Source organism: Girardinichthys multiradiatus, chromosome 14 (assembly GCF_021462225.1).
Source record: "Girardinichthys multiradiatus isolate DD_20200921_A chromosome 14, DD_fGirMul_XY1, whole genome shotgun sequence".
NCBI classification, from domain to species: Eukaryota; Metazoa; Chordata; class Actinopteri; order Cyprinodontiformes; family Goodeidae; genus Girardinichthys; species Girardinichthys multiradiatus.
Genome location: NC_061807.1, coordinates 43,836,673 through 43,857,792, shown reverse-complemented (window position 1 = coordinate 43,857,792; position 21,120 = coordinate 43,836,673). Strand labels below are relative to the sequence as shown.

At 42.4% G+C, this 21,120-nt stretch overlaps 1 protein-coding gene across 1 annotated transcript in view; it reads left to right on the top strand.

Annotated features, from left to right (window-relative positions):
• The window catches only part of adam19a (ADAM metallopeptidase domain 19a), a 254,128-nt gene that overhangs the window by 31,846 nt on the left and 201,162 nt on the right, over positions 1-21,120 (top strand). The window contains exon 2 of the mRNA XM_047385681.1: positions 4,828-4,907. Coding sequence (XP_047241637.1) covers positions 4,828-4,907 — 80 coding nt within the window. The remainder of the gene's footprint in view (positions 1-4,827; positions 4,908-21,120) is intronic.

Genomic DNA, 21,120 nt, shown 5'->3' with positions numbered 1-21,120 from the left:
CGTCAGATTTATTTGACTGCCTGGATTGTACCTGAGGGTCTGATTACATTTGGCAGAGGAGTCAAAACAACACATTTTAGAGCATGAAACAGAGAGTATGAAACCTTCACAGTAAGAGCATTATCTAGGCATCTAGGTGCTCTGAATTAAACAAAGCTTATTAGAACCATTTACAGTTTCCTCTCTGCTCATAAAAGACACTCTGAGTCCTGGGTGCATTGTGGGTTCAGGCTGTAATTTATTCCTGACAGATAGCATTTCATACAGAGAAGAGTGTTTTGGTGAGAATGTGAAGACATGATGATACATATTTAACTACCTCTGATACCAATCATACTGGTTAACATTGATGTTGAAGTTGAACTGATAGCTAGGATGAATTTTTGCAAAATAAACATTGTATAAAATGTTCAAAATCTTGCATATGTGTTAGGTGGCTAGAATAAAAATGACATAAATGTTTATTTTAAAAATCAAATAAGTTTTAATTAAGACAAAACTGTTTGAGGTACTGTGTTCTTGTGTTAAGAATGGCAACATATTTAAATGTCAATACTGGTTGTATGTAAAAATGGTGCAAACTGGTAGAAAATGGATAGAAATGCTCTTTGCCCTAAGAATGGTGCATTATGTTATGTCACGTTTCTCATATAACCCACCCCTATCCTAAAATTGGCCCCCATGATGAGCCCACGTGTTTTTTTTTCTTATCTTAAGCAAAAACTATAATTCATTGTGATTTAAAATAATTGCATAAATCTAACATTGCTAAAAGGCTGCTCTGCAATTGCAGCCGACCTTGTTAATAGTTTTTGGGATCTAATGGAAGGCTCCCTCCTTAGACAACCACCGTGGCCCTTGTTTTGTTATTGAAAGTCGAGTAGAGATCCATCCATCCATCCATCCATACATCCATCCATCCATCCACCCACACACAAACTGATTCCTGATCAGGTATACATGGAAAGAAATTGACCTTTTATTGGCTAAATGTTCCCTGAAGCTGAAATATTCAGGGAATATTCACAGCATGCGCTGTGCAGGTCGCACAGCGCATGCTCGCCGACCAGATACTAAGTGTGGAGCGGACCAACCCGGACTCCTTAGTTATCGTCGTTGGCGACTTTAACAAAGGTAATCTCACCCACGAACTCCCCAAATATAGACAGTTTATAAAATGTCCGACCAGAGAGGACAACATTCTGGATCACTGTTACACCACCATCAGAGACGCTTATCACGCCGTCCCACGTGCTGCACTTGGCCAATCCGACCACATCATGGTCCACCTGATTCCTGCATACAGGCAGAAACTAAAGCTCTGCAAACCTGTTGTGAGGACGACAAGGAAGTGGAGCAGTGAGGCTGTGGAGAATCTCCAGGCGTGTTTAGGCTGTACAGACTGGGATGTGTTCAGGACTACTACCAACAGTCTGGACGAGTACACAGAGGCTGTGACTTCCTACATCAGCTTCTGTGAGGACAGCTGTGTACCATCATGCACCAGGGTGAGTTACAACAACGACAAACCCTGGTTCACAGCTAAACTCAGAAGGTTAAGACTGGATAAGGAAGAGGCCTTCAGGAGTGGGGACAAAGACATATACAGAGAGGCAAAGTACAAGTTTGGCAAGGCAGTGAAAGAGGCCAAACGACTGTACTCTGAGAAGCTCCAAAACCAGTTCTCAGCCAACGACTCTGCGTCTGTCTGGAAAGGGCTCAAGCAAATCACCAACTACAAGCCGAAAGCCCCCCACTCCATCAACGACCGACGCCTCGCCAACGACCTGAACGAGTTCTACTGCCGCTTTGAAAGACAAAGGGACAGTCCTGCAACCATCTCCCACGACACCCCCCAACAGCTGCAGCCACAATCCACCACCCCCATCTCTCCAACCTCAAGAGGGGCCTTGGCACCTCCAACCCCCACCCTGAAGTTCCCCCCCACCAGCCCCCTACCCACGCCGAGGACGGCTCTTTCCATCCAGGAGAGGGACGTCAACAAACTCTTCAGGAGACAGAACCCCCGGAAAGCTGCTGGTCCGGATTCTGTCTCACCAGCCAGCCTGAAGCACTGCGCTGATCAGCTGTCTCCAGTCTTCACAGACATTTTTAACACCTCACTGGAGACATGTCATGTACCAGCCTGCTTCAAGTCCTCCACCATCGTCCCTGTTCCCAAGAAGCCAAGGACCACAGGGCTTAATGACTTCAGACCCGTCGCCCTGACCTCTGTGGTGATGAAGTCCTTTGAGCGCCTTGTGCTCTCACACCTAAAAGACATCACCGACCCCCTCCTGGACCCCCTGCAGTTTGCCTACAGAGCCAACAGGTCTGTAGATGATGCAGTCAACCTAGCCCTTCACTTCATCCTCCGGCACCTGGACTCCACAGGAACCTACGCCAGGATCCTGTTTGTGGATTTCAGCTCTGCCTTCAACACCATCGTCCCAGTTCTGCTACAGGAGAAGCTCTCCCAGCTGAGTGTGCCCGACTCCACCTGCAGGTGGATCACTGACTTCCTGTCTGACAGGAAGCAGCGCGTGAGGCTGGGGAAGCACGTCTCTGACTCCCTGACCATCAGCACCGGTTCCCCCCAAGGCTGTGTTCTCTCTCCTCTGCTCTTCTCCCTGTACACCAACAGCTGCACCTCCAGTCACCAGTCTGTCAAGCTTCTGAAGTTTGCGGACGACACCACCCTGATCGGACTCATCTCGGATGGTGATGAGTCTGCGTACAGATGGGAGGTGGACCATCTGTTGGACTGGTGCAGCCAGAACAACCTTGAGCTCAATGCTCTAAAGACAGTGGAGATGGTTGTGGACTTCAGGCAGATCCCAGCCCCACCTGCCCCCATCACCCTCTGTGACTCCACAATTGACACTGTGGAATCTTTCCGCTTCCTGGGAACCATCATCTCCCAGGATCTCAAGTGGGAGCCAAACATCAGCTCCCTCATCAAGAAAGCCCAGCAGAGGATGTTCTTCCTGCGGCAGCTGAAGAAATTCAACCTGCCAAAGACTATGATGGTGCACTTCTACACAGCCATCATTGAGTCCATCCTCACCTCCTCCATCACCATCTGGTACGCCGCTGCTACAGCCAAGGATAAGGGCAGGCTGCAGCGTGTCATTCGGTCTGCTGAGAAGGTGATTGGCTGCAGTCTACTGTCGCTCCAGGAACTTTACACCTCCAGGACCCTGAAGCGGGCAGGGAAGATTCTGGCTGATCCCTCCCACCCCGGTCACAGACTCTTTGAGACTCTCCCCTCTGGCAGGAGGCTGCGGTCCATCCGGACCAAAACCTCACGCCACAAGAACAGTTTTTTCCCATCTGCCACCAGCCTGGTTAACAAAGCCCGGAAACCACCCTGACACTGTCCCTTTCCCCCTCTTTTTTTGCTGACAGGACACCTGTAACCTGTAACTCTATGCGTTACATTAACGCTCAGCTTGGACTCCTGCTTTACTTGCACTGCTTTACTTGCACAATGATCACCTGCACTGTTGTATTGCTCTTACATCTTATACTGCTCTATATTTACTCTCACTCACTTAAAACTGTGCACATATATTTATATTATATTGTAGATATGTTTATACTGTTTAATTTGTACTGTATTGCACCGACTACGCCAAAACAAATTCCTTGTATGTCCAAAAACGTACTTGGCAATAAAGCTTTTCTGATTCTGATTCTGATTCTATAAGCTTTGAATAGCCCATTTTTACATATGTTCGGGGGAAGTGTTTTGTCAATTTATTGAGAGCTCATGATTCATCTGCGCTAATCTGTCATCCTGTGGAGATCCCTGCTCACCCAAAATGTTTAACATTATTCCACAGAACTGCTCGGTTTTATTGACAGTGGTGTACTGCCAATGAGCCAAATGAATGGGTTAGCTAAAGTATGTTGATAAGCCCTTATGTAAATGCTACACAGTGGTGACCACAAACCTTGGTGAAGTAGCACTGCACACTTAGTGAAGCAAAAGGCTGACACTGATTTCTAACAATTTTTAACAAGACATTTCAACATTTCTAACAAGTTTTGCAAAGCTTAAGTATATACAAGACTAAAGTATTAAACATGCCAAGCTACACAAGTTAACGTTATCTGTTTAACCTTAATAACTTTCTTATAGCCCCATCACTGCTATGTCTCTCTTGCAGGTACGAATTGTTGCATGATCAGTACAAAACCTCCAGTGGTAGATGGTTCCATTCCACATTGGAAAACGTTCGGTGCAAAATGACCACAACTAAAGAGATCCAAAATGGTGAAAAGACAAAATGATCAGCCCCCAGTTTCTCTGATAAGCATGCAGTAAAGGAGTAAGCAGCAAGCAGCATTGGGTTATAGGGTGGTTCACAATTCTCAACATTTTTACAAGTGTACAAGACATACTTATTTTTATTTTCTTCTCACCCCTTCAGAATGTCTAATTCCACCACAGGCATTCTCTAGCTGTAGATTTGTTGGGCCTCTGTGCCATCATTTGTGAAGTTTACTATTACTAATTACTAATGCTTTTGGAGTCATTAATGATGTAGTAATTTGCCATAATTGAAATAAATTATTTCCATATCCTTCTATTAGATCACTTAATACCAAATCAATTCATTTTTTTGTCCCATCAGCTATATTTTAGTGCCATGTTTGAAAGCCTTCCTGAGCGGGATGGTTTTCATAGAGTTTGTGTTACGGTCTTATGTTATTTGCCTCTAGCTCAATGACACTGTGACACCTTACTCTGCTGCAAGTTTACCCAGCCTATGTAAGCACTCTAACATCACATTAATCTCTCTCCTGCTTTGTGTTCCCCAGGGCTGCCCAGGGGAAGGAAGGTGACAGCACAGTGGCTTTCTCAAGGTCGAGCTAGGAGGGCGGTACAGAACACAACACAGGTCAAAATCTATGCTGACTTTTCACTAACCTTTGCTTTATTGACTTGAACTACCACATCTCATCAGTATGCCTTATACAAAGATGATTGGTCAGATATTTTTGACTGCTGTAAAAGTCTACATTTTTAGTAGCAAAATGTTGCTCTTAAAATGTATCCATATGTGCATGTATGTTTTGGATTTTGAAGCTTGCAATCACTGCTCAAGAACTTGTGAACAACTTGCTTGTATTCCAACCTAACCTTTCCCACATTCCGGTTTTATAGACAAACTAAGGACATCTTTTTTCCTCTGCTTCTGTTCTTGTATCCTGAGGGGATGCATGACTTCTGTGTGATTGGTGATATGAAGGTCTTTTGTTTCCTGCATTTTAATTGCCTTCTATTCCAAAGCCTTCTCGCTGGTCCCTGTGCAGCAGTGGATGAACACACTCAGTGTTACAGATGCAAATGTAAGGATGAGCAAATATGGTTTAAAAAGCGGGAAGGAATTTATAGAATGTGCACAACAAAGGAGTTGCAATTGCTTTGTACACCGTTTTTTATTTTACCACACTAGTTTTCTCTAGATAAGCACTGATTGTAATGCTGGTAGAATTTCTTTACCCAGTCCAAACCCAATTACTGGAACACGTTCCTTATTTAAAAACGTATTGATTTGTATCTGGGTTGCCACTAACAAATTTTTACTTGATTATTATATTGATTAATTCTTCATTTTTTTGATTTAACAATTCCCTCCATGAAACTATTTTATTTAGTTTTTTTTAAATAAATATTTATCACATACCACAAAAAGAGTAAACAAAGATTTGCACAACAAAGTACAACATATATGTAGAAAGTGCTAGCTCCAGCATGGCAGAGATAAATAAAATTTATTTTTCTTTATATATTTACAAATAAAATGTCTGGCTGTTTATGATGTTAAATATGATGACACTTAACTGGAAATAAACAAAAAAATGGCCTCCGCTCAGTTGAGTATAAATCCAAAAGAAAAAGAAATGGTTCCATTGCACCCTTTACTTAAAATATATTAATGGCAACTAACATTTGCATGTAACTTACAAATCACTTTTATTTATTAACTGTCCTATTTCTAAGTTTGTGAGTTTTCAATATTATTAATTTAGATATTAACATTATCTACTTCATTAAGTGTGTTTAAGATTAGTTAAAATAAAACTGCACATGCAGACACAACATTAACGAGTCAAGTATGCGTCTAAACCAGAAATGACAAGCTTGATTTTTTTTAAGGGCCGGGTGTGTGTGTACATGTGTGCTGAACAATACCACATTGTCTTAAACCTGTACATAACTTTTATGTGCAGAACTAAAGTACTCAATTTAATGTTCCAGGGCTTTATGTCAGAGGGCGTCTGTCATGGTTCAAGTTTACTGGTGGACCAAGGATGCAGGACGAGTCGAGATTGTTTGAGAGAATGTCACAGTTTAATAGGAGCGAGCCAACTTACAAACCTCTGCAGGTTTCGCATAGATCCAAGAAAACAAGTTCGGCAAATAACAGTCCTGGTCTCAGGATCGCAGCACAACCCAAACATGGCATGAACTGACAGGCTAACAAGACTAACTTAGAACAAACCAAATTAGACTAACGACACCGCGTGGAACAAAGGACAAAGACAAACTTAAATACAGACGAAGGTGGACATGAAACAATAGGGCAGGTAATCAGGGGAAAACAGACACAGGTGTGGAACAGGCTTGCAGGAAGACAGAGGGGCAGGTGAACCAGATAGGGGTAACAAGAAGATCAGGAGCCTGATGAAACAAACAGTAAACAAACCCAAGGAACCAGGACGCAGGGAAAAATAACAGATCTAATACAATAAATAACACAGTCAACAGAACAGAACCTAGGAAACAAAACCCAGAAATGAGGACTCAAGGACTAACCAAACTAGTAACAGAAAAACGCCTGACTAAACGTAAACAATTACAGAATCAAAACCACACACAGAGACCACACAATTAACAGAACAGAACCTAGACAATAAAACACCAGAAACGGGAACTCAAAGACTTATCATACTAGAACATCAAAAACATTTGATTAAACGTAAATAAATACAGAATCAAAAACACACTGTGACAATATCTAGGAATCTCTAAAGTCGAGATAACATGCAAGAAAAGTGGAGTAAACCAAAGATTTAGGTCAGCATTTTGTTGACAGCGATAAGGTAAGTAGCTGGCTCGGCAGTGAGCCTAAATACTTACTTGAAATAGCATCAAGTTGAATGTGGACATCACTGGTATGGAGAGTACTTAGCTAAAGTCCAAACCCAGCTCCTTGTAGAATTTAACTAGCGCCAAATGCCATGGAAGTGTTTACAGCAGCAAAATTGCAACCCTGCTGGTTGTGAGGAGTCTTTTGGTGTTGATTCATTTGCACTACTATGGTGCAAAGTTCCCCACTAAGGTGGGGAACTTTGACCTTATTTTGACAGACAAATCACTCTTGCTCAAAATAAACACAAACGCATCTCTTTATCTACGCAAATATTTATTAAATCAACAGCCCTGATACACCTCGCTATTCTGATTCAATAATCTTCACCTAATCAAGCATGCAAAAGTTCTACACAAAAGGGGTAAAATAACTAACTAAACAATATAAAACAACATTGAAAGTCAAACCAGCAGTTATGGCAAAAGCAAGGGAAAATATGGTACTGGGTGAAGCTTTGGGAGCGACCTCCACCAGGCTGCAGTCATAAAACCCCCAAAGTTGGAGCTCAATGAAACAAAGGGTCATAAAACTTTTAGGCAGCAACCAGTGGAAAAACACTAATAGTGAAGACGATGCAATAGTGAGTATTCCACCATGAGGTTCTAGCAGTCCAACTTTAAGTTCACCTGAGTCTGCGCTCAGGTGTTCAAAACCAGTGAGACACGCACAGCTTCAAAGCATGACGGCTTTCAGAGTCCAACAGCAATCAAAGTTTCAATAAGACATTGCATGCACATACAACTCAGAACACAATGGACTATAAGTGGCAATTCCAAATCACCCTAAAATCCTACTCTATCCTGCCCAAGTTATTTCTAATAGAAATAAAACAAAATGGGATTACTTGGTGTCGTCTTCTCTGGAGCAGGGGGGAGTTTGTTACGCGTCCGTAACAAACTCAAAGACGGCTGGCCTTCCTCCTTTGGCAAAATGGGAAAAATATGACGGACTGTCAGCAGTCGACTGGAACAAAACAAAGAGGAAAATTTCGTCTCCTTGGAAAACCTCCGTGGGTTTTTCTTGGGTTACGTGTTAAATCCACGCCTTCGATTGGTAAAGTAAAACTTGCAGGTCTCCATTGCGTGGTAACCACGTTTCGGTTTCCAGCGGGAGAAAAGTAAAGGTGGGGCGTCTCCCGTGTCCTTATATAGCCCACTATGACATCAGAGCTGTGACACCCCTTCCTATAAGCTGCAATACCTGCTGGGAGTTGTGGTAGCAGACCATACTGGGGTATATAGTAGCTCAGTATGGTCTGACTGTGCCTTCTACAGGCACAGTCAGTAGAAGGAAACAAGCGCACCCCAACTAAGCCTGTGACCTAGCATTTGCACACTGTCCCTCTATTGGCTGATATGGTTGCTAGGAGATGATACGTCTTTAATCTGAGAGAGAGCAAAAAGAATTTGCGAGTAGGGAAGAAACTTGAGAGCGCAGTTTTGAGCCAAGCAGAGAGCAAGTTTCGCGCATGGAGGATGAAGCAAGCCGGAGATCAGAGCGCAGAAACAAAGATTTCAGAGATAACAGTATATTTGAAAGAAAGCAGAAGTTTTGTGTGCAAGCATTACTAGTTTGAATACAAGCAGAATGAAATCCTTCTCTCAAATTGAAAATATGTGTTCTTGATTTTTGGCAGTAAATTTCCCCCATAGATTCACTGGTATTTATTTTGCAATGGAAAACAACATGCGTTGAAAACAAGTTTTAAATCATACAAGGTGGCTTGTACAATATTAAAAGCTTGTTGTTGCTGACAGAGAGCTTGGTGAGGACACAGAACCACTTATCACTGTGTCGTCTGCATAAAAGTGAATAATGGCATTTTGGCTGAGAGTATTTATGTATATAATGGGTAGGAGTGGACCTAAAATAGATCCCCGGGGTACACCCTTGGATATTTTCAGTAAACGTAAAGCAGTACTGCTTGTACAAACTGAGATCTGTCTGAAAATTAATTTTTAAACCAAGATAGTGTGTTTTTCTCTCAATGTGGCATGATTCACAGTATCGAAAGCCTTGGATAATTCAATAAAAAGGTCCTACTATCTAGTGATTCAATTAAATAGTCAGACAAGTAAGTAACTGAGTAAGTAAGTAATCGCTCTACAAATAAAGTTTATTTGTTGAGCACCTTTCACAGATACAATGTCACAAAGCGCTGTACAACATAAACTGATTTAAGTTATACATAGATCATATAACTTTAAGCTATACACTGGGAGAATGTTTATGATTGTGTTAACAAAATTAAACAAGGAACCAGTGGAAATAGAATTATTATTAAAATGCCCAAGAATTTTGTTTTTGTCAGTAGTTTTCTGTAAACCCTAAGCAACACGTGAGGGAATGTCTGTCTTAATACCGTTTTCAGTTTTGGAGCTGATAGGTTTCCAAAGGAGGGTTGTTAAAGTTATTTGAGGTTATACAGAAAAAAATAATTGGCTCCGGCTTTTCAAAATCTAAGCATGAATGCATTATGCAGGCGTCTGAAAGAACTCAAGATTAGTTTTCCTTGCTTCTGCCCAAGCTATATCGCGGTTATGGAGAGCTTTAGATAAATGCTGGGTGAACCATGTTGTTTTGGCCTTTTACTCAAACTTTCCTAAGGGTTGCATATTTATCAACATCATCATGCATAAAATTCCAGGCTTTTTCAAGCTCAGGAATAAGGCTTAATTTTTCCCAGTCAAAATAAAACAGGTTATGAAACAAATCCTGCTCTATGAAGTCCCTCATGTCACGTTTGTATATGTGAATTGGTTTTATGAATTTTTGTTCTTCTGACCGTTACAAAAACACAGCGTTCACTAATATCATTTGGAATTACAGAAGCAGCTGTACATTTGTAGGGAATGTTGGTAAGATTAAGATCTAACAAGTAGGATTTTCCTGGACATTTCATATTAGGTCTGAAGGGACTACTGACATTTTGAAAACGATTTAGAGTGACACAGTAGGATTTAAAATCCTTGGATAGTGGTCGTAACCAATTCCGATTTAGTTCCACCACAATTTCATTTGAATTTAGTTCTGGCAAAAGTTTCATAAAAGAGGGTAAAGCATCACTGATAGCTGTGGGTGGGCTAAAGCAACCAACTACAGTAATATTTAAGGATTTGGAGAACTCAAGATCAAAAGCTAGAAATTCAAATAGCTTATCCACTGGTTTTAAAAAAAGTACTTTTGCTTGATATTTAGTTTTAACAAAAAATGCAACACCTCACCTCTTTTAGGTCGGTCAATCCTAAAGAGGACTGCTGAGAAGATTCAAAATGATTCAGAAATGGCTAAAATAGGCTCAGACTCCCAAGGGTTAATATTCTTTATGGGATGAGATTGGTACATTGTGTTTCTACTTGGAAGTCAAATTTTCCTCATTTGTAGTCAAAACATCAAAAAGAACATTCAAAGTCAGATTTGTGCCAATATGTTTACTGTGGATTAACAACATAGAGAGTGAATTAACTTATAAAGTTTTTATTTGCACTTAGAGTATTAAGTATGTTTTACATTTAACCCGTGGGACACAATCTCTATTTTTGAACTGTTCCTTAGTGCTTGAATACATAGAAGAAAAGAAATGTCTTGCTATCAGTCATTAGTTAGTCTGGTCACTGAGCACAGCAGTTACCAAATCTCACTAGTCTTTCAACTTGCAACCAGAATGCTCTCAACTTGGGTAGAATGTTATTCTCCAATTCACTTTCTGACTTCGAAGAAAACTCACTATATATTAGCCAATGTTCGACATTACAGCTGGAATAACTGGCTAGTCAAAAATAATGGATTCCATTATAAAGTAATTTATTATTTATTTATTTTTATAAGTAAAAAATTAATTCAAAACATAAAACAAGACAGTATTTTTTATTGGCTTATACTGTATTATGAACATATTATAAATTGATACGAAATTAAAGTTTCTCTCGAGCATCTATATCTCTTTTACTCTTAATGCTTTTCCAACAATGACTTTTGACTAGATGTCAGCTGAATATGGATGTATTGTTGTGTCAGACTTATATTATGGTAATGTTAATTGGTATTATTTAGACTAGAGCTTCACAATATATCAAATCCCAGTTGTCATCACAATATCAGTGTGTTTAATATCGCAATTGCAAGCAACTGCTTGGATGCATTGTGTGATAGGATCTAACATTTTAAGTTGCATGCATTCATGCTCTGAATATCTATAAAATATTTTTCCAGCTAATAGGCTCTATCTTTCCTTCATGGCTACACTGGGAGTATTTTTGTAGTGGCTGAGAGGCTGGAACTCACATAGTGTCAGAGACATTGTGTAGGAAAATGAAACAATTGGCTTAAAAATGAGGGTTAGTCATAATCGATATCATTATTGCAATTTCCTACAACAGTTTCGCAATTAAATATTTTCCTGAAATTGCGCAGCCCTAGTTCAGTGTGAATCTCTGTATTAATTTTTGTACATGTGGTGAAATCAACAGTCTTTGGCTTTGCATCCTGCACTTTTGATAAACCTTTGGCTTTAAAATCCAAGCCGAGCTGTTTACACCCTGCAGTATGAATGTCTTGTTTTTCCTTTAAACATAAAGGAACCCTCTAGTGTTAATGCCACAAATACTCACACTCACACTCACCTTCTCTTTGTGTAACCAAATACATTAATGGATTTCATGAAATCTGTTTACAGAAATAGCTGCTTATGTAGCTCATGTCCAGGACCTAGGGACAAACAGTTTGTCATGTCAGTCACACTAGGTCTTGTAGACAAAGGGTTGTGTGAATCTGTCCAACCATGAATGGAATTATGGCTCCATGCCTTGTTGGACAGATGCTCCTGCTTGGCTTGATAGTTGCCTTGGCAAGAAATGGAACATTTGGGATGTGTTGGAGTAAGTGAGATGAAAATACAGAAGAAGGCCAAAGCTTGAGGAATGACACTCTCAGAGCTGTCGTTATTCTTATCTAGGTTCTGTGTTCAATGACAGCTCTGAGAGTTTTGCTGCTTATTCTGCTCCCACACAAAAGACAACACAAACTTAAGGCAAGATGATTTTTGTGTTACTTCTCTTAAAACCTTTAGTTTTAATTGTAATATTTTAGGCAAACATAACTTGAGTTTGATTACATTAAAATGTTTAGAAGTCACACAATATTCCAATTTGTTTAATATTGCAAAGAACCATGTTAGAGACTAAATACATCAACCTTCTTATAAAGAATATCTGGCATCACCACCAGCCAGTGGACAGTTTCATTTTGCTGTTTTAATTTCCTTTTCATAAACATTGCTCTGACATGTGAGGGTCAGTGAAATGTTGGGAGCTTTGGGTTGAAGCTGAAACCTTAACCACAGCAGTACATGAGGTCATTGTTGGTTCATCATTCTGTTGATAATTTGCTGACAGGTGGAAGGGGGCTGTGTAATTGATGATGATCACTGAAGACATCTGACTGCCTCTTGTGCATTTTAATGCTTGTGGCAATCGCTGAGCAGAGGCTTACTGAGAAACATAAATATGTAGAACAACTCAGCCATTGTTAGCGGTAGGAGGAATGAAGAGGGTGGATCAGGTGGGCATAGTGTTAAAATGCATTATGATATAAAAGTGCTCTTGAAAACAACAAAACAAAATATCTGTTACAGACTTGTGTTTAAAAGATGGGCCTCTTTGTGCATTTTTGGCAGTGGTGTGCTGTGCCTCTTTGGTTGGGATTCTTTACCCCAAATCCAATGCCCTCCTTGGCAGCACAATTACATATGCCAAACAGACCACCCAGACTTTCTCTAACTTAAACAAATGTCATGCAAGCACACTATTCAGTTATTACTGTAGGTCAGACCCAGTGAAAAGCCTTGGATTGAAGAGTCAACACAAAATAATGTCAAGACAAGAGTTGGAAACTTAAGCTTGATTCAGTGGAATAGATGACACATCCTTGTCAAATTACTGCAGAAAAGCACTGTTTCACTCATCATAGATACACAATTGTAGCCTAATTGTTTTTGTCCATTTGGATGAATTTGTCAATAATCTATCCTTATGGTCCCACAAGTATTATTGTGATCGTTAGGTGACCTCCTGTGTTTTAGTGTCTGGTACAGCTTTAACAGCTCAGAGTCTCAAAGCCTTTCCAGATCCACACAGCTGCCTAGGCCCACATATTTTCTTCAGCACCAAAACCTTTTGAGCTGAACTGTACCTTAGTATGTTAACCCAGTTCACACTTTCTAGCACCTGAACCAAAAATAGTTAGCAAATCCAGGACTGAAAAACAGGAGACTCTACACAAACCTTTTTAACAACACATTTCATGTTATGGTAATAAAAGTAATAATCAAAAAGGTTTCTTAGTTCTTGAACATCTATCTCCGGCTTCAGCTCTGACAGCTCTGTCTCCTACAATGAGCGTCATTAGACCAGCCAGAAGACCTCGGCCTGTTGAAGAAAACACCCTCTGTTTAAGGTGTGCGGCAGGGCATGTTACCTCAATGATTGATTTAATCAGGAAGTGTCACGAAGAGATTCCGTCCCATACTGAATACTCTGAAGAGGCTGACGGCTTACCACTGCTTTTAGGAATGTGCAGTAATTTGTTAACTGCTGATTTAAAGCATTTTTAAAGTGTTATTTTTATTTATTTTCATAATCATGCTCAAACTAAAATCCCTTAAGTGTGGGGATAGGTCCAAAGTGATTTCTAAAATCTTGGACTATCTCATTTGTTAAAACATTTGCCCAGTCCACATACTCTTTCTAAATATGCCTGCTTGGGGCACCCCAAAGGCCTGTGCTGCGTGTCTCCCCCTTCTTGCTAATGAACTAGTCAGGGTTATCAGGGGTATTAGTAAATGTCAGTAGGGGATGGCGATAGGGTCTCAAAATTATATCATCATATTTCAGGAAATAATTGTCATAGTGATTTTGATGACCATTTCACAAAAAGTTAAAAGAATAATTAAAACATGAATAAATGCAGCTGATAACACAAGGAACATTTATTACTCGTACTCGTACTCGTCGTCTTCCGCTTATCCGGGACCGGGTCGCGGGGGCAGCAGACTCAACAGAGACGCCCAGACGTCCCTCTCTCCAGACACCTCCTCCAGTTCCTCCAGGGGGAGCCCAAGGCGTTCCCAGGCCAGCCGAGAGACATAGTCCCTCCAGCATGTCCTGGGCCGTCCCCTGGGCCTCCTCCCGGTGGGACGTGCCTGGAACACCTCCCGAGGAAGGCGTCCAGGACGCATCCGGTATAGATGCCCGAGCCACCTCAACTGGCTCCTCTCGATGTGGAGGAGCAGCGGCTCTACTCCGAGCCCCTCCCGGATGGCCGAGCTCCTCACCCTATCTCTAAGGGAGTGCCCGGCCACCCTACGGAGGAAACTCATTTGAGCCGCTTGTATCCGGGATCTCGTTCTTTCGGTCATGACCCAAAGTTCATGGCCATAGGTGAGGGTAGGAACGTAGACCGACCAGTAAATTGAGAGCTTTGCTTTTCGGCTCAGCTCTCTCTTCACCACAACGGACCGGCACAGCGCCCCCATTACTGTGGCAGCCGCACCGATCCGTCTGTCAATCTCCCGCTCCATTCTTCCCTCACTCATGAACAAGACCCCGAGATACTTAAACTCCTCCACTTGAGGCAGGAACTCCCCTCCAACCTGAAGAGGACAAGCCACCCTTTTCCGGTCGAGTACCATGGCCTCGGACTTGGAGGAGCTGATCCTCATCCCAGCCGCTTCACACTCGGCTGCGAACCGCCGCAGCGCATGCTGTAGGTCTTGGCTAGAGGGGGCCAGCAGGACCATGTCATCTGCAAAAAGAAGAGACGAAATCCACTGGTCCCCAAACCCGACCCCTTCCGGCCCTTGGCTGCGTCTAGAAATCCTGTCCATAAAAGTTATGAACAGGACCGGTGACAAAGGACAGCCCTGCCGGAGTCCAACATGCACTGGGAACAGGTCCGACTTAGTGCCGGCAATGCGGACCAAACTCCTGCTCCGCTTGTACAGGGACCGGATGGCCCCTAATAAAGGGCCCCCAATTCCATACTCCTGGAGCACCCCCAGAGGGCATCTCGAGGGACACAGTCGAATGCCTTCTCCAGGTCCACAAAACACATGTGAACCGGTTGGGCAAACTCCCATGAACCCTCGAGCACCCTGTAGAGGGTATAGAGCTGGTCCAGTGTTCCACGGCCGGGACGAAAACCACACTGCTCCTCCTGAAGCCGAGGTTCGACTATCGGTCGGACTCTCCTCTCCAATACCCTGGCGTAGGCCTTACCAGGGAGGCTGAGGAGTGTGATCCCCCTGTAGTTGGAACACACCCTCCGGTCCCCCTTCTTATGAAGGGGGACCACCACCCCAGTCTGCCAGTCCAGAGGCACTGTCCCCGACCGCCACGCAATGTTGAAGAGACGTGTCAACCATGACAGCCCTACAACATCCAGAGACTTGAGGTACTCAGGGCGGATCTCATCCACCCCCGAAGCCTTGCGGAGCTTTTTAACCACCTCGGTGACTTCAGCCTGGGTGATGAAAGAGTTCAACCCCGAGTCCCCAGCCTCTGTTTCCACCACGGAATGCGTGATGGCAGGATTGAGGAGATCCTCGAAGTACTCCTTCCACCGCCCGATAATGTCCTCAGTCGAGGTCAGCAGTCCCCCGCCCCCACTATAAACAGTGTTGGCGAAGCACTGCTTCCCCCTCCTGAGGCGCCGGACGGTTTGCCAGAATCGCTTCGAGGGATACCGGTAGTCCTTCTCCATAGCCTCACCGAACTCCTCCCAGGTCCGAGTTTTTGCCTCTGCCACAGCCCGGGCCGCAGCACGCTTGGCCTCACGGTACCCGTCAGCTGCCTCCGGAGTCCCACAAGCCAACCACAGCCGATAGGACTCCTTCTTCAGCTTAACAGCATCCCTTACTGCCGGTGTCCACCACGGGTTCTGGGATTGCCGCCGCGACAGGCACCGCAGACCTTACGGCCACAGCTACGGGCAGCAGCATCGACAATAGATGCGGAGAACATGGTCCACTCGGACTCTATGTCTCCAACATCCCGCGGGATCTGGTCGAAGCTCTCCCGGAGGTGGGAGTTGAATACATCCCTGGCCGAGGGCTCCGCCAGGCGTTCCCAGCAGACCCTCACTATGCGCTTGGGCCTGCCAAGTCTGTCCGACTTTCTCCTCCTCCAGCGGATCCAACTCACCACCAGGTGATGATCAGTGGACAGCTCAGCCCCTCTCTTCACCCGAGTGTCCAAAACATGCGGCCGAAGGTCTGATGATACGACAACAAAGTCGATCATCGACCTCCTGCCTAGGGTGTCCTGGTGCCAAGTCCACTGATGGACACCCTTATGTTTGAACATGGTGTTCGTTATTGACAATCCGTGACTAGCAAAGAAGTCCAATAACAAAACACCACTCGGATTCAGATCGGGGAGGCCATTCCTCCCGATCACGCCTCTCCAGGTGTCACTGTCGTTCCCCACGTGGGCGTTGAAGTCCCCCAGCAGAATAATGGAGTCCCCGGGAGGGGCACCCCCGACAGGGACGCCAAGAAGGCCGGGTACTCCGCACTGCCACTCGGCCTGTAGGCTGAAATGATGGTCAGAGACCTCTCCCCAACCCGAAGGCGCAGGGATGCGACCCTCTCACCCACTGGGGATCATTTATTAATTCAACCAATTATTTGTATTAATCCTCTTAAGCCCCATGGGGCTTTTGCTAAGTTTGTGCTCTAAATAACCTTCCCAAATCTAATTGAGCCTACCTCTGAAAACACAGACTCTGTTTAAAATATAATTATCTTAATAATTCTGTTTTTCCAATGCACATGGTCTTCTTTAGCTGCTGGTTGAGTGAATCCTTGGCGGATTGTAACAGGTGGAATCTGTGAGATCTCTGCTTTCAGCGGCTGGTTGCGTGTTTAGAAGCCGTGTGGTGAAAAGGTGAGGCCGGGTTTTGTGGTGATGCCATTTTGTGGAGTTTGTTTACTTTTTGAGTCAACTGCTTGTAGTTCTACCTGTGTTTGGTTTTTGTAGAAATAGTTTCAGCATTAATTGGTAATTAATAGTAATCAGCATTTAGCCTATTTTCTAATGTTTCTGTGGAAACCACATGTCTATGTTTAACTAAGGGAACTTATAGAAATGAAAGTGAAAAATAAGTGAACTTCTTCTCCCAGTCCTGGAGGTAATGGTTGACTTTATAGTACCAGGCAATAAAGCAACTTCAGTATTTTATTAGAACATCAGAATGACAACGGCAAAGGTAGGCTTTTAATTTCAGCAGGACAAATAATACATGTGGCGATACATTATTCCATCAAGTGAAAACTTGATTTGCATTATTTTATGCTTGTTCTGAAACATCTTTCTACTCTTTCATGGTACCGTGAATGGGTTTTGTACAATAATATACTGCTAGTCAATAAAGTGTAAGATTTTTACTTGATTACTTGTAGTCTATAATGTCCCAAGATGCTTAAGGGAATTGTGTTTGATTTTTATAAATAAATCTGGTTTAATAATAGTTTTTATTTTAATCTTGCTGCAAACACGGAAGATCCTAAGCTTTCTCATAAAGTACAATCTGCACTGTGCATTCTTGTATATGGCTTCACTGTCCAGTCTAGTGTCCAGGTGATCTCCACTGCATTAAGCAAACTGCAGGGACCTGAAAGGTGTCAGGGCTACATTTTTGGTATAGAATAGGTTATTTATACTTTTAATCTAACTCTCACAGGGGATGTGCTTTATTTTTCTGTATTTTGTAATTTTTCTGTACCTAACTAATAGAAATAACTACATAATTACTGAAGTATTTTAAACATGCAGCTCTTGAGGAGCCCACCTAACAGGCTGCAAGTGTAGCTTCACAAAAGTGATCAAAAACTTTTAAAACAGTAGTACAAAAAGCAGCAAATCAACTTGTCTCAACATAAACACTGTGGATAAGAAGTCTGAAATAGTATTAGTAAATTCTATAAAGTCAGTTTGTGCCATGTGATCTCTACCTTCATTTGACTACTTTGTGACTCAATGATGTCGTTTCTGCAAACCATCCAACAAATGTGTCATCTTTCTAATGTTTGGAGGAAACTCTTTTCTTGTGCTTTTTCCAAAAGTAGCTTTTGGAGGCTTACTGGCTATGGGAGCCCTCCTTTTTTCACTGTTGGTCAACCTAGATCCAGCAGGTCTGGAAATGTCACTGTATTTGAGTGGAGGATCCATTGTGTTTATGCAAATCTCATACCTTGAGGTGAGGAGCAAGCTCCATCATTCACATAGTGGACTGCCACCCGGGTTACAGTCTGAATCCTGACAGATGTTACTGGTGTGTGGTTCTTCTGAGCTCCGGGTCTATTTTTTAAGTCACGTCGACGTTGTTATATGACATTTTTGTATCACATTAAAGTTTATGTTATAATAGATGGTATAATACCACACAGCTGTTTTACAAGGTTTTCTGGAAAAATACATTTATTGGTTTCTAGAATCAACGTACATCATGGTTTAAAAGCTTACAGTTCCACTCTAAAACACTAAAATATTCCATCCCAGAAAGCCCTTATCCTGCTCTGTTTACAGCTGGGCTAACTTCCTGCTATTAGAGGAAGTTAGCCCAGCTACTTCTGTTTCCCTGGACCGGTGCTGATTTCCACCAGTCATTGTGGTGGGAGTTAGGGTACACCCTGGACGTGTACCAACAGAGACCCCCAATCTTTGGACTGGGTGAGAAGCATAGAAGGTGCATAGAACAAAGAAAGGACCCAGCTGAGATTTGAACTCAAAAACCTTCATTCTCTGGCTCAACAGCTCTGACTATGCCCACGTTTGTGATGTCAAAAACAAGATGTAAAATTAACATCAACAGAAGAAAATAAACAGTTTTATGCTATTGGTGTGTGACTTGACATACATCAAACATTCTCATCGTAGGTATTAGATGCACAGGTAATCCAAGTAACATATTGAATCTTTCAGGCTAAGGTGGATCACATTTTTCTGATATAAGACCAACAAAAAGCAAGGGTGTTTGTTTGCTCCTGCGATGATGAAGCTTTTAGTGAGCATAAAATAATTCAGATCTCTAGTAGTCTGACCTTCTTCATCACTGATCAGTCAGTCATTTTCTACCGCTTATTCCATAGTGGGTTGCGGGGAAGCTGGTGCCTATCTCCAGCAGTCTAGAGGCAGGGTACACCCTGGACAGGTCGCCAGTCCGTCGCAGGGCAACACACAAACAACCACGCACACACTCATTCATACACCTAAGTGCAATTTAGAGTTACCAATTCACCTAACAGACATGTCTTTGGACTGTGGGAGGAAGCCGGAGTACCCGGTGAGAACCCACACATGCAAACTCCATGCAGAAAGACCCCCGGCTGGGAATCGAACCCAGGACCTGCTTGCTGCAAGGCAACTGTGCTACCAACTGTTCCACCGTGCAGCCTTCATCACTGATCAAAAAGGGTGAATTGAAATTTGTTAATTTCCAGTCATATGCCAAATAATTAGTGCACCTTCAGGAAAAACGGAATTAATTTCTCCTTAATGTTCTACATAACCGTTCAGGGTTTTAATACCAATAAGAAGCGAATGAAAAAGCTTTACGGAGAAGTGGAATTTTATAGTAAGTTGAATGTTTCTACACAAATGCTGGTGTTCATGTGCAAAATCTATAGGATTTGTTCTGACTGGCTGGACTAGTTTGTGTGAAAAATCATCGTCCCTTCAGACACCAGGTATTCTTTTATATTTGAACATCTGTCTCAGTTTTTGTTTCGTCTCTTCTCTCATTTCAGCTCTTATTCCACAACCTAGGTTGTTGTCCGGCCCAGCATTAGGAGTATTTGAGATCTGGGCTACATATGCTACATTTTGCATAGGAGATAATCTTTATAATAAAAACAATATATGCAGCCAGTATATTGACCTTTAGTTTCTAGGATACACCTTTGACAGACATGCTTTTACTGACTTGCATGCCAAGTTAGAAAACAGGTGTGATTAGATAACCATCTGTTCTAGAAGCTTTCTTTGACCTTCTGTTTTTCCTTCAGACACAGTTGACACATGTAAGCGTGGGTGGCTTGATGTGTTATTGTTTGTTGTCGGAGCTTTCTGTGTTGTCCTCGGCCCTTCTGTTTATTTGTCAGGAGAGTTTAAAGACGTGCGTTGGACTCTTTTTCCTCGGCCGCTTTTCTTTTCATCTTTCTGGCTTCTTAGAGGTCACATCTCTTCTTTCTGTCTGCCTTGTGATTAGATTATCTATCACCTCACAAACTCCCCTGAATTGGCAATGACATTCACCCTGGCAAGATTAGGGAGATACACACAGATGGAAATATTCTTGGTGAAGAAACAGTGGATGGTGGGGCTAAAGTAGCCTTTATGGTCCAATGTTTTTGCATTTCTTACACAATCACTGTGATATAAGTCAAACAGGTTGAACTAGTTTGGCTTTTTAAACATTAAATTAGAATTAAAAGCCAGAAACTAAATGTTTCCTTTGAATCAATTAAAGCTAAAGATCTATTATCAGGTTAAAATTGATCACTTACTGGTTAGAGTGCCTGTGACATCGATTTTTTATGATAAAGCCAATTACATTTATGGAAAGGAAACATTAATAACAATGTTCAAAAAGTAAATTCATGCTGCTGAAATGAACAGACATTGAGATATGTGGTCATAAATTACCCTAAAAAGGCACTTCCAGACTACTCCTTCGACTGTTTTATGATGTAGAAGGGGAACCCTGGCTTTTAAACTTTCTGCTGCTACAGTGGCCAGCAACACATAGAGCAGCAGAGAATCTGATGTTTCATTAGATATATTTCAGTCACAATCAGAGAGAGACGAAGCAGAGTCAGAAGAAAGTCAGCTGACATCAGATGGCAGATCTTTTATTACTGATTTGCACTCTTGGCATTCTCTCCATGAGCTTCATGAAG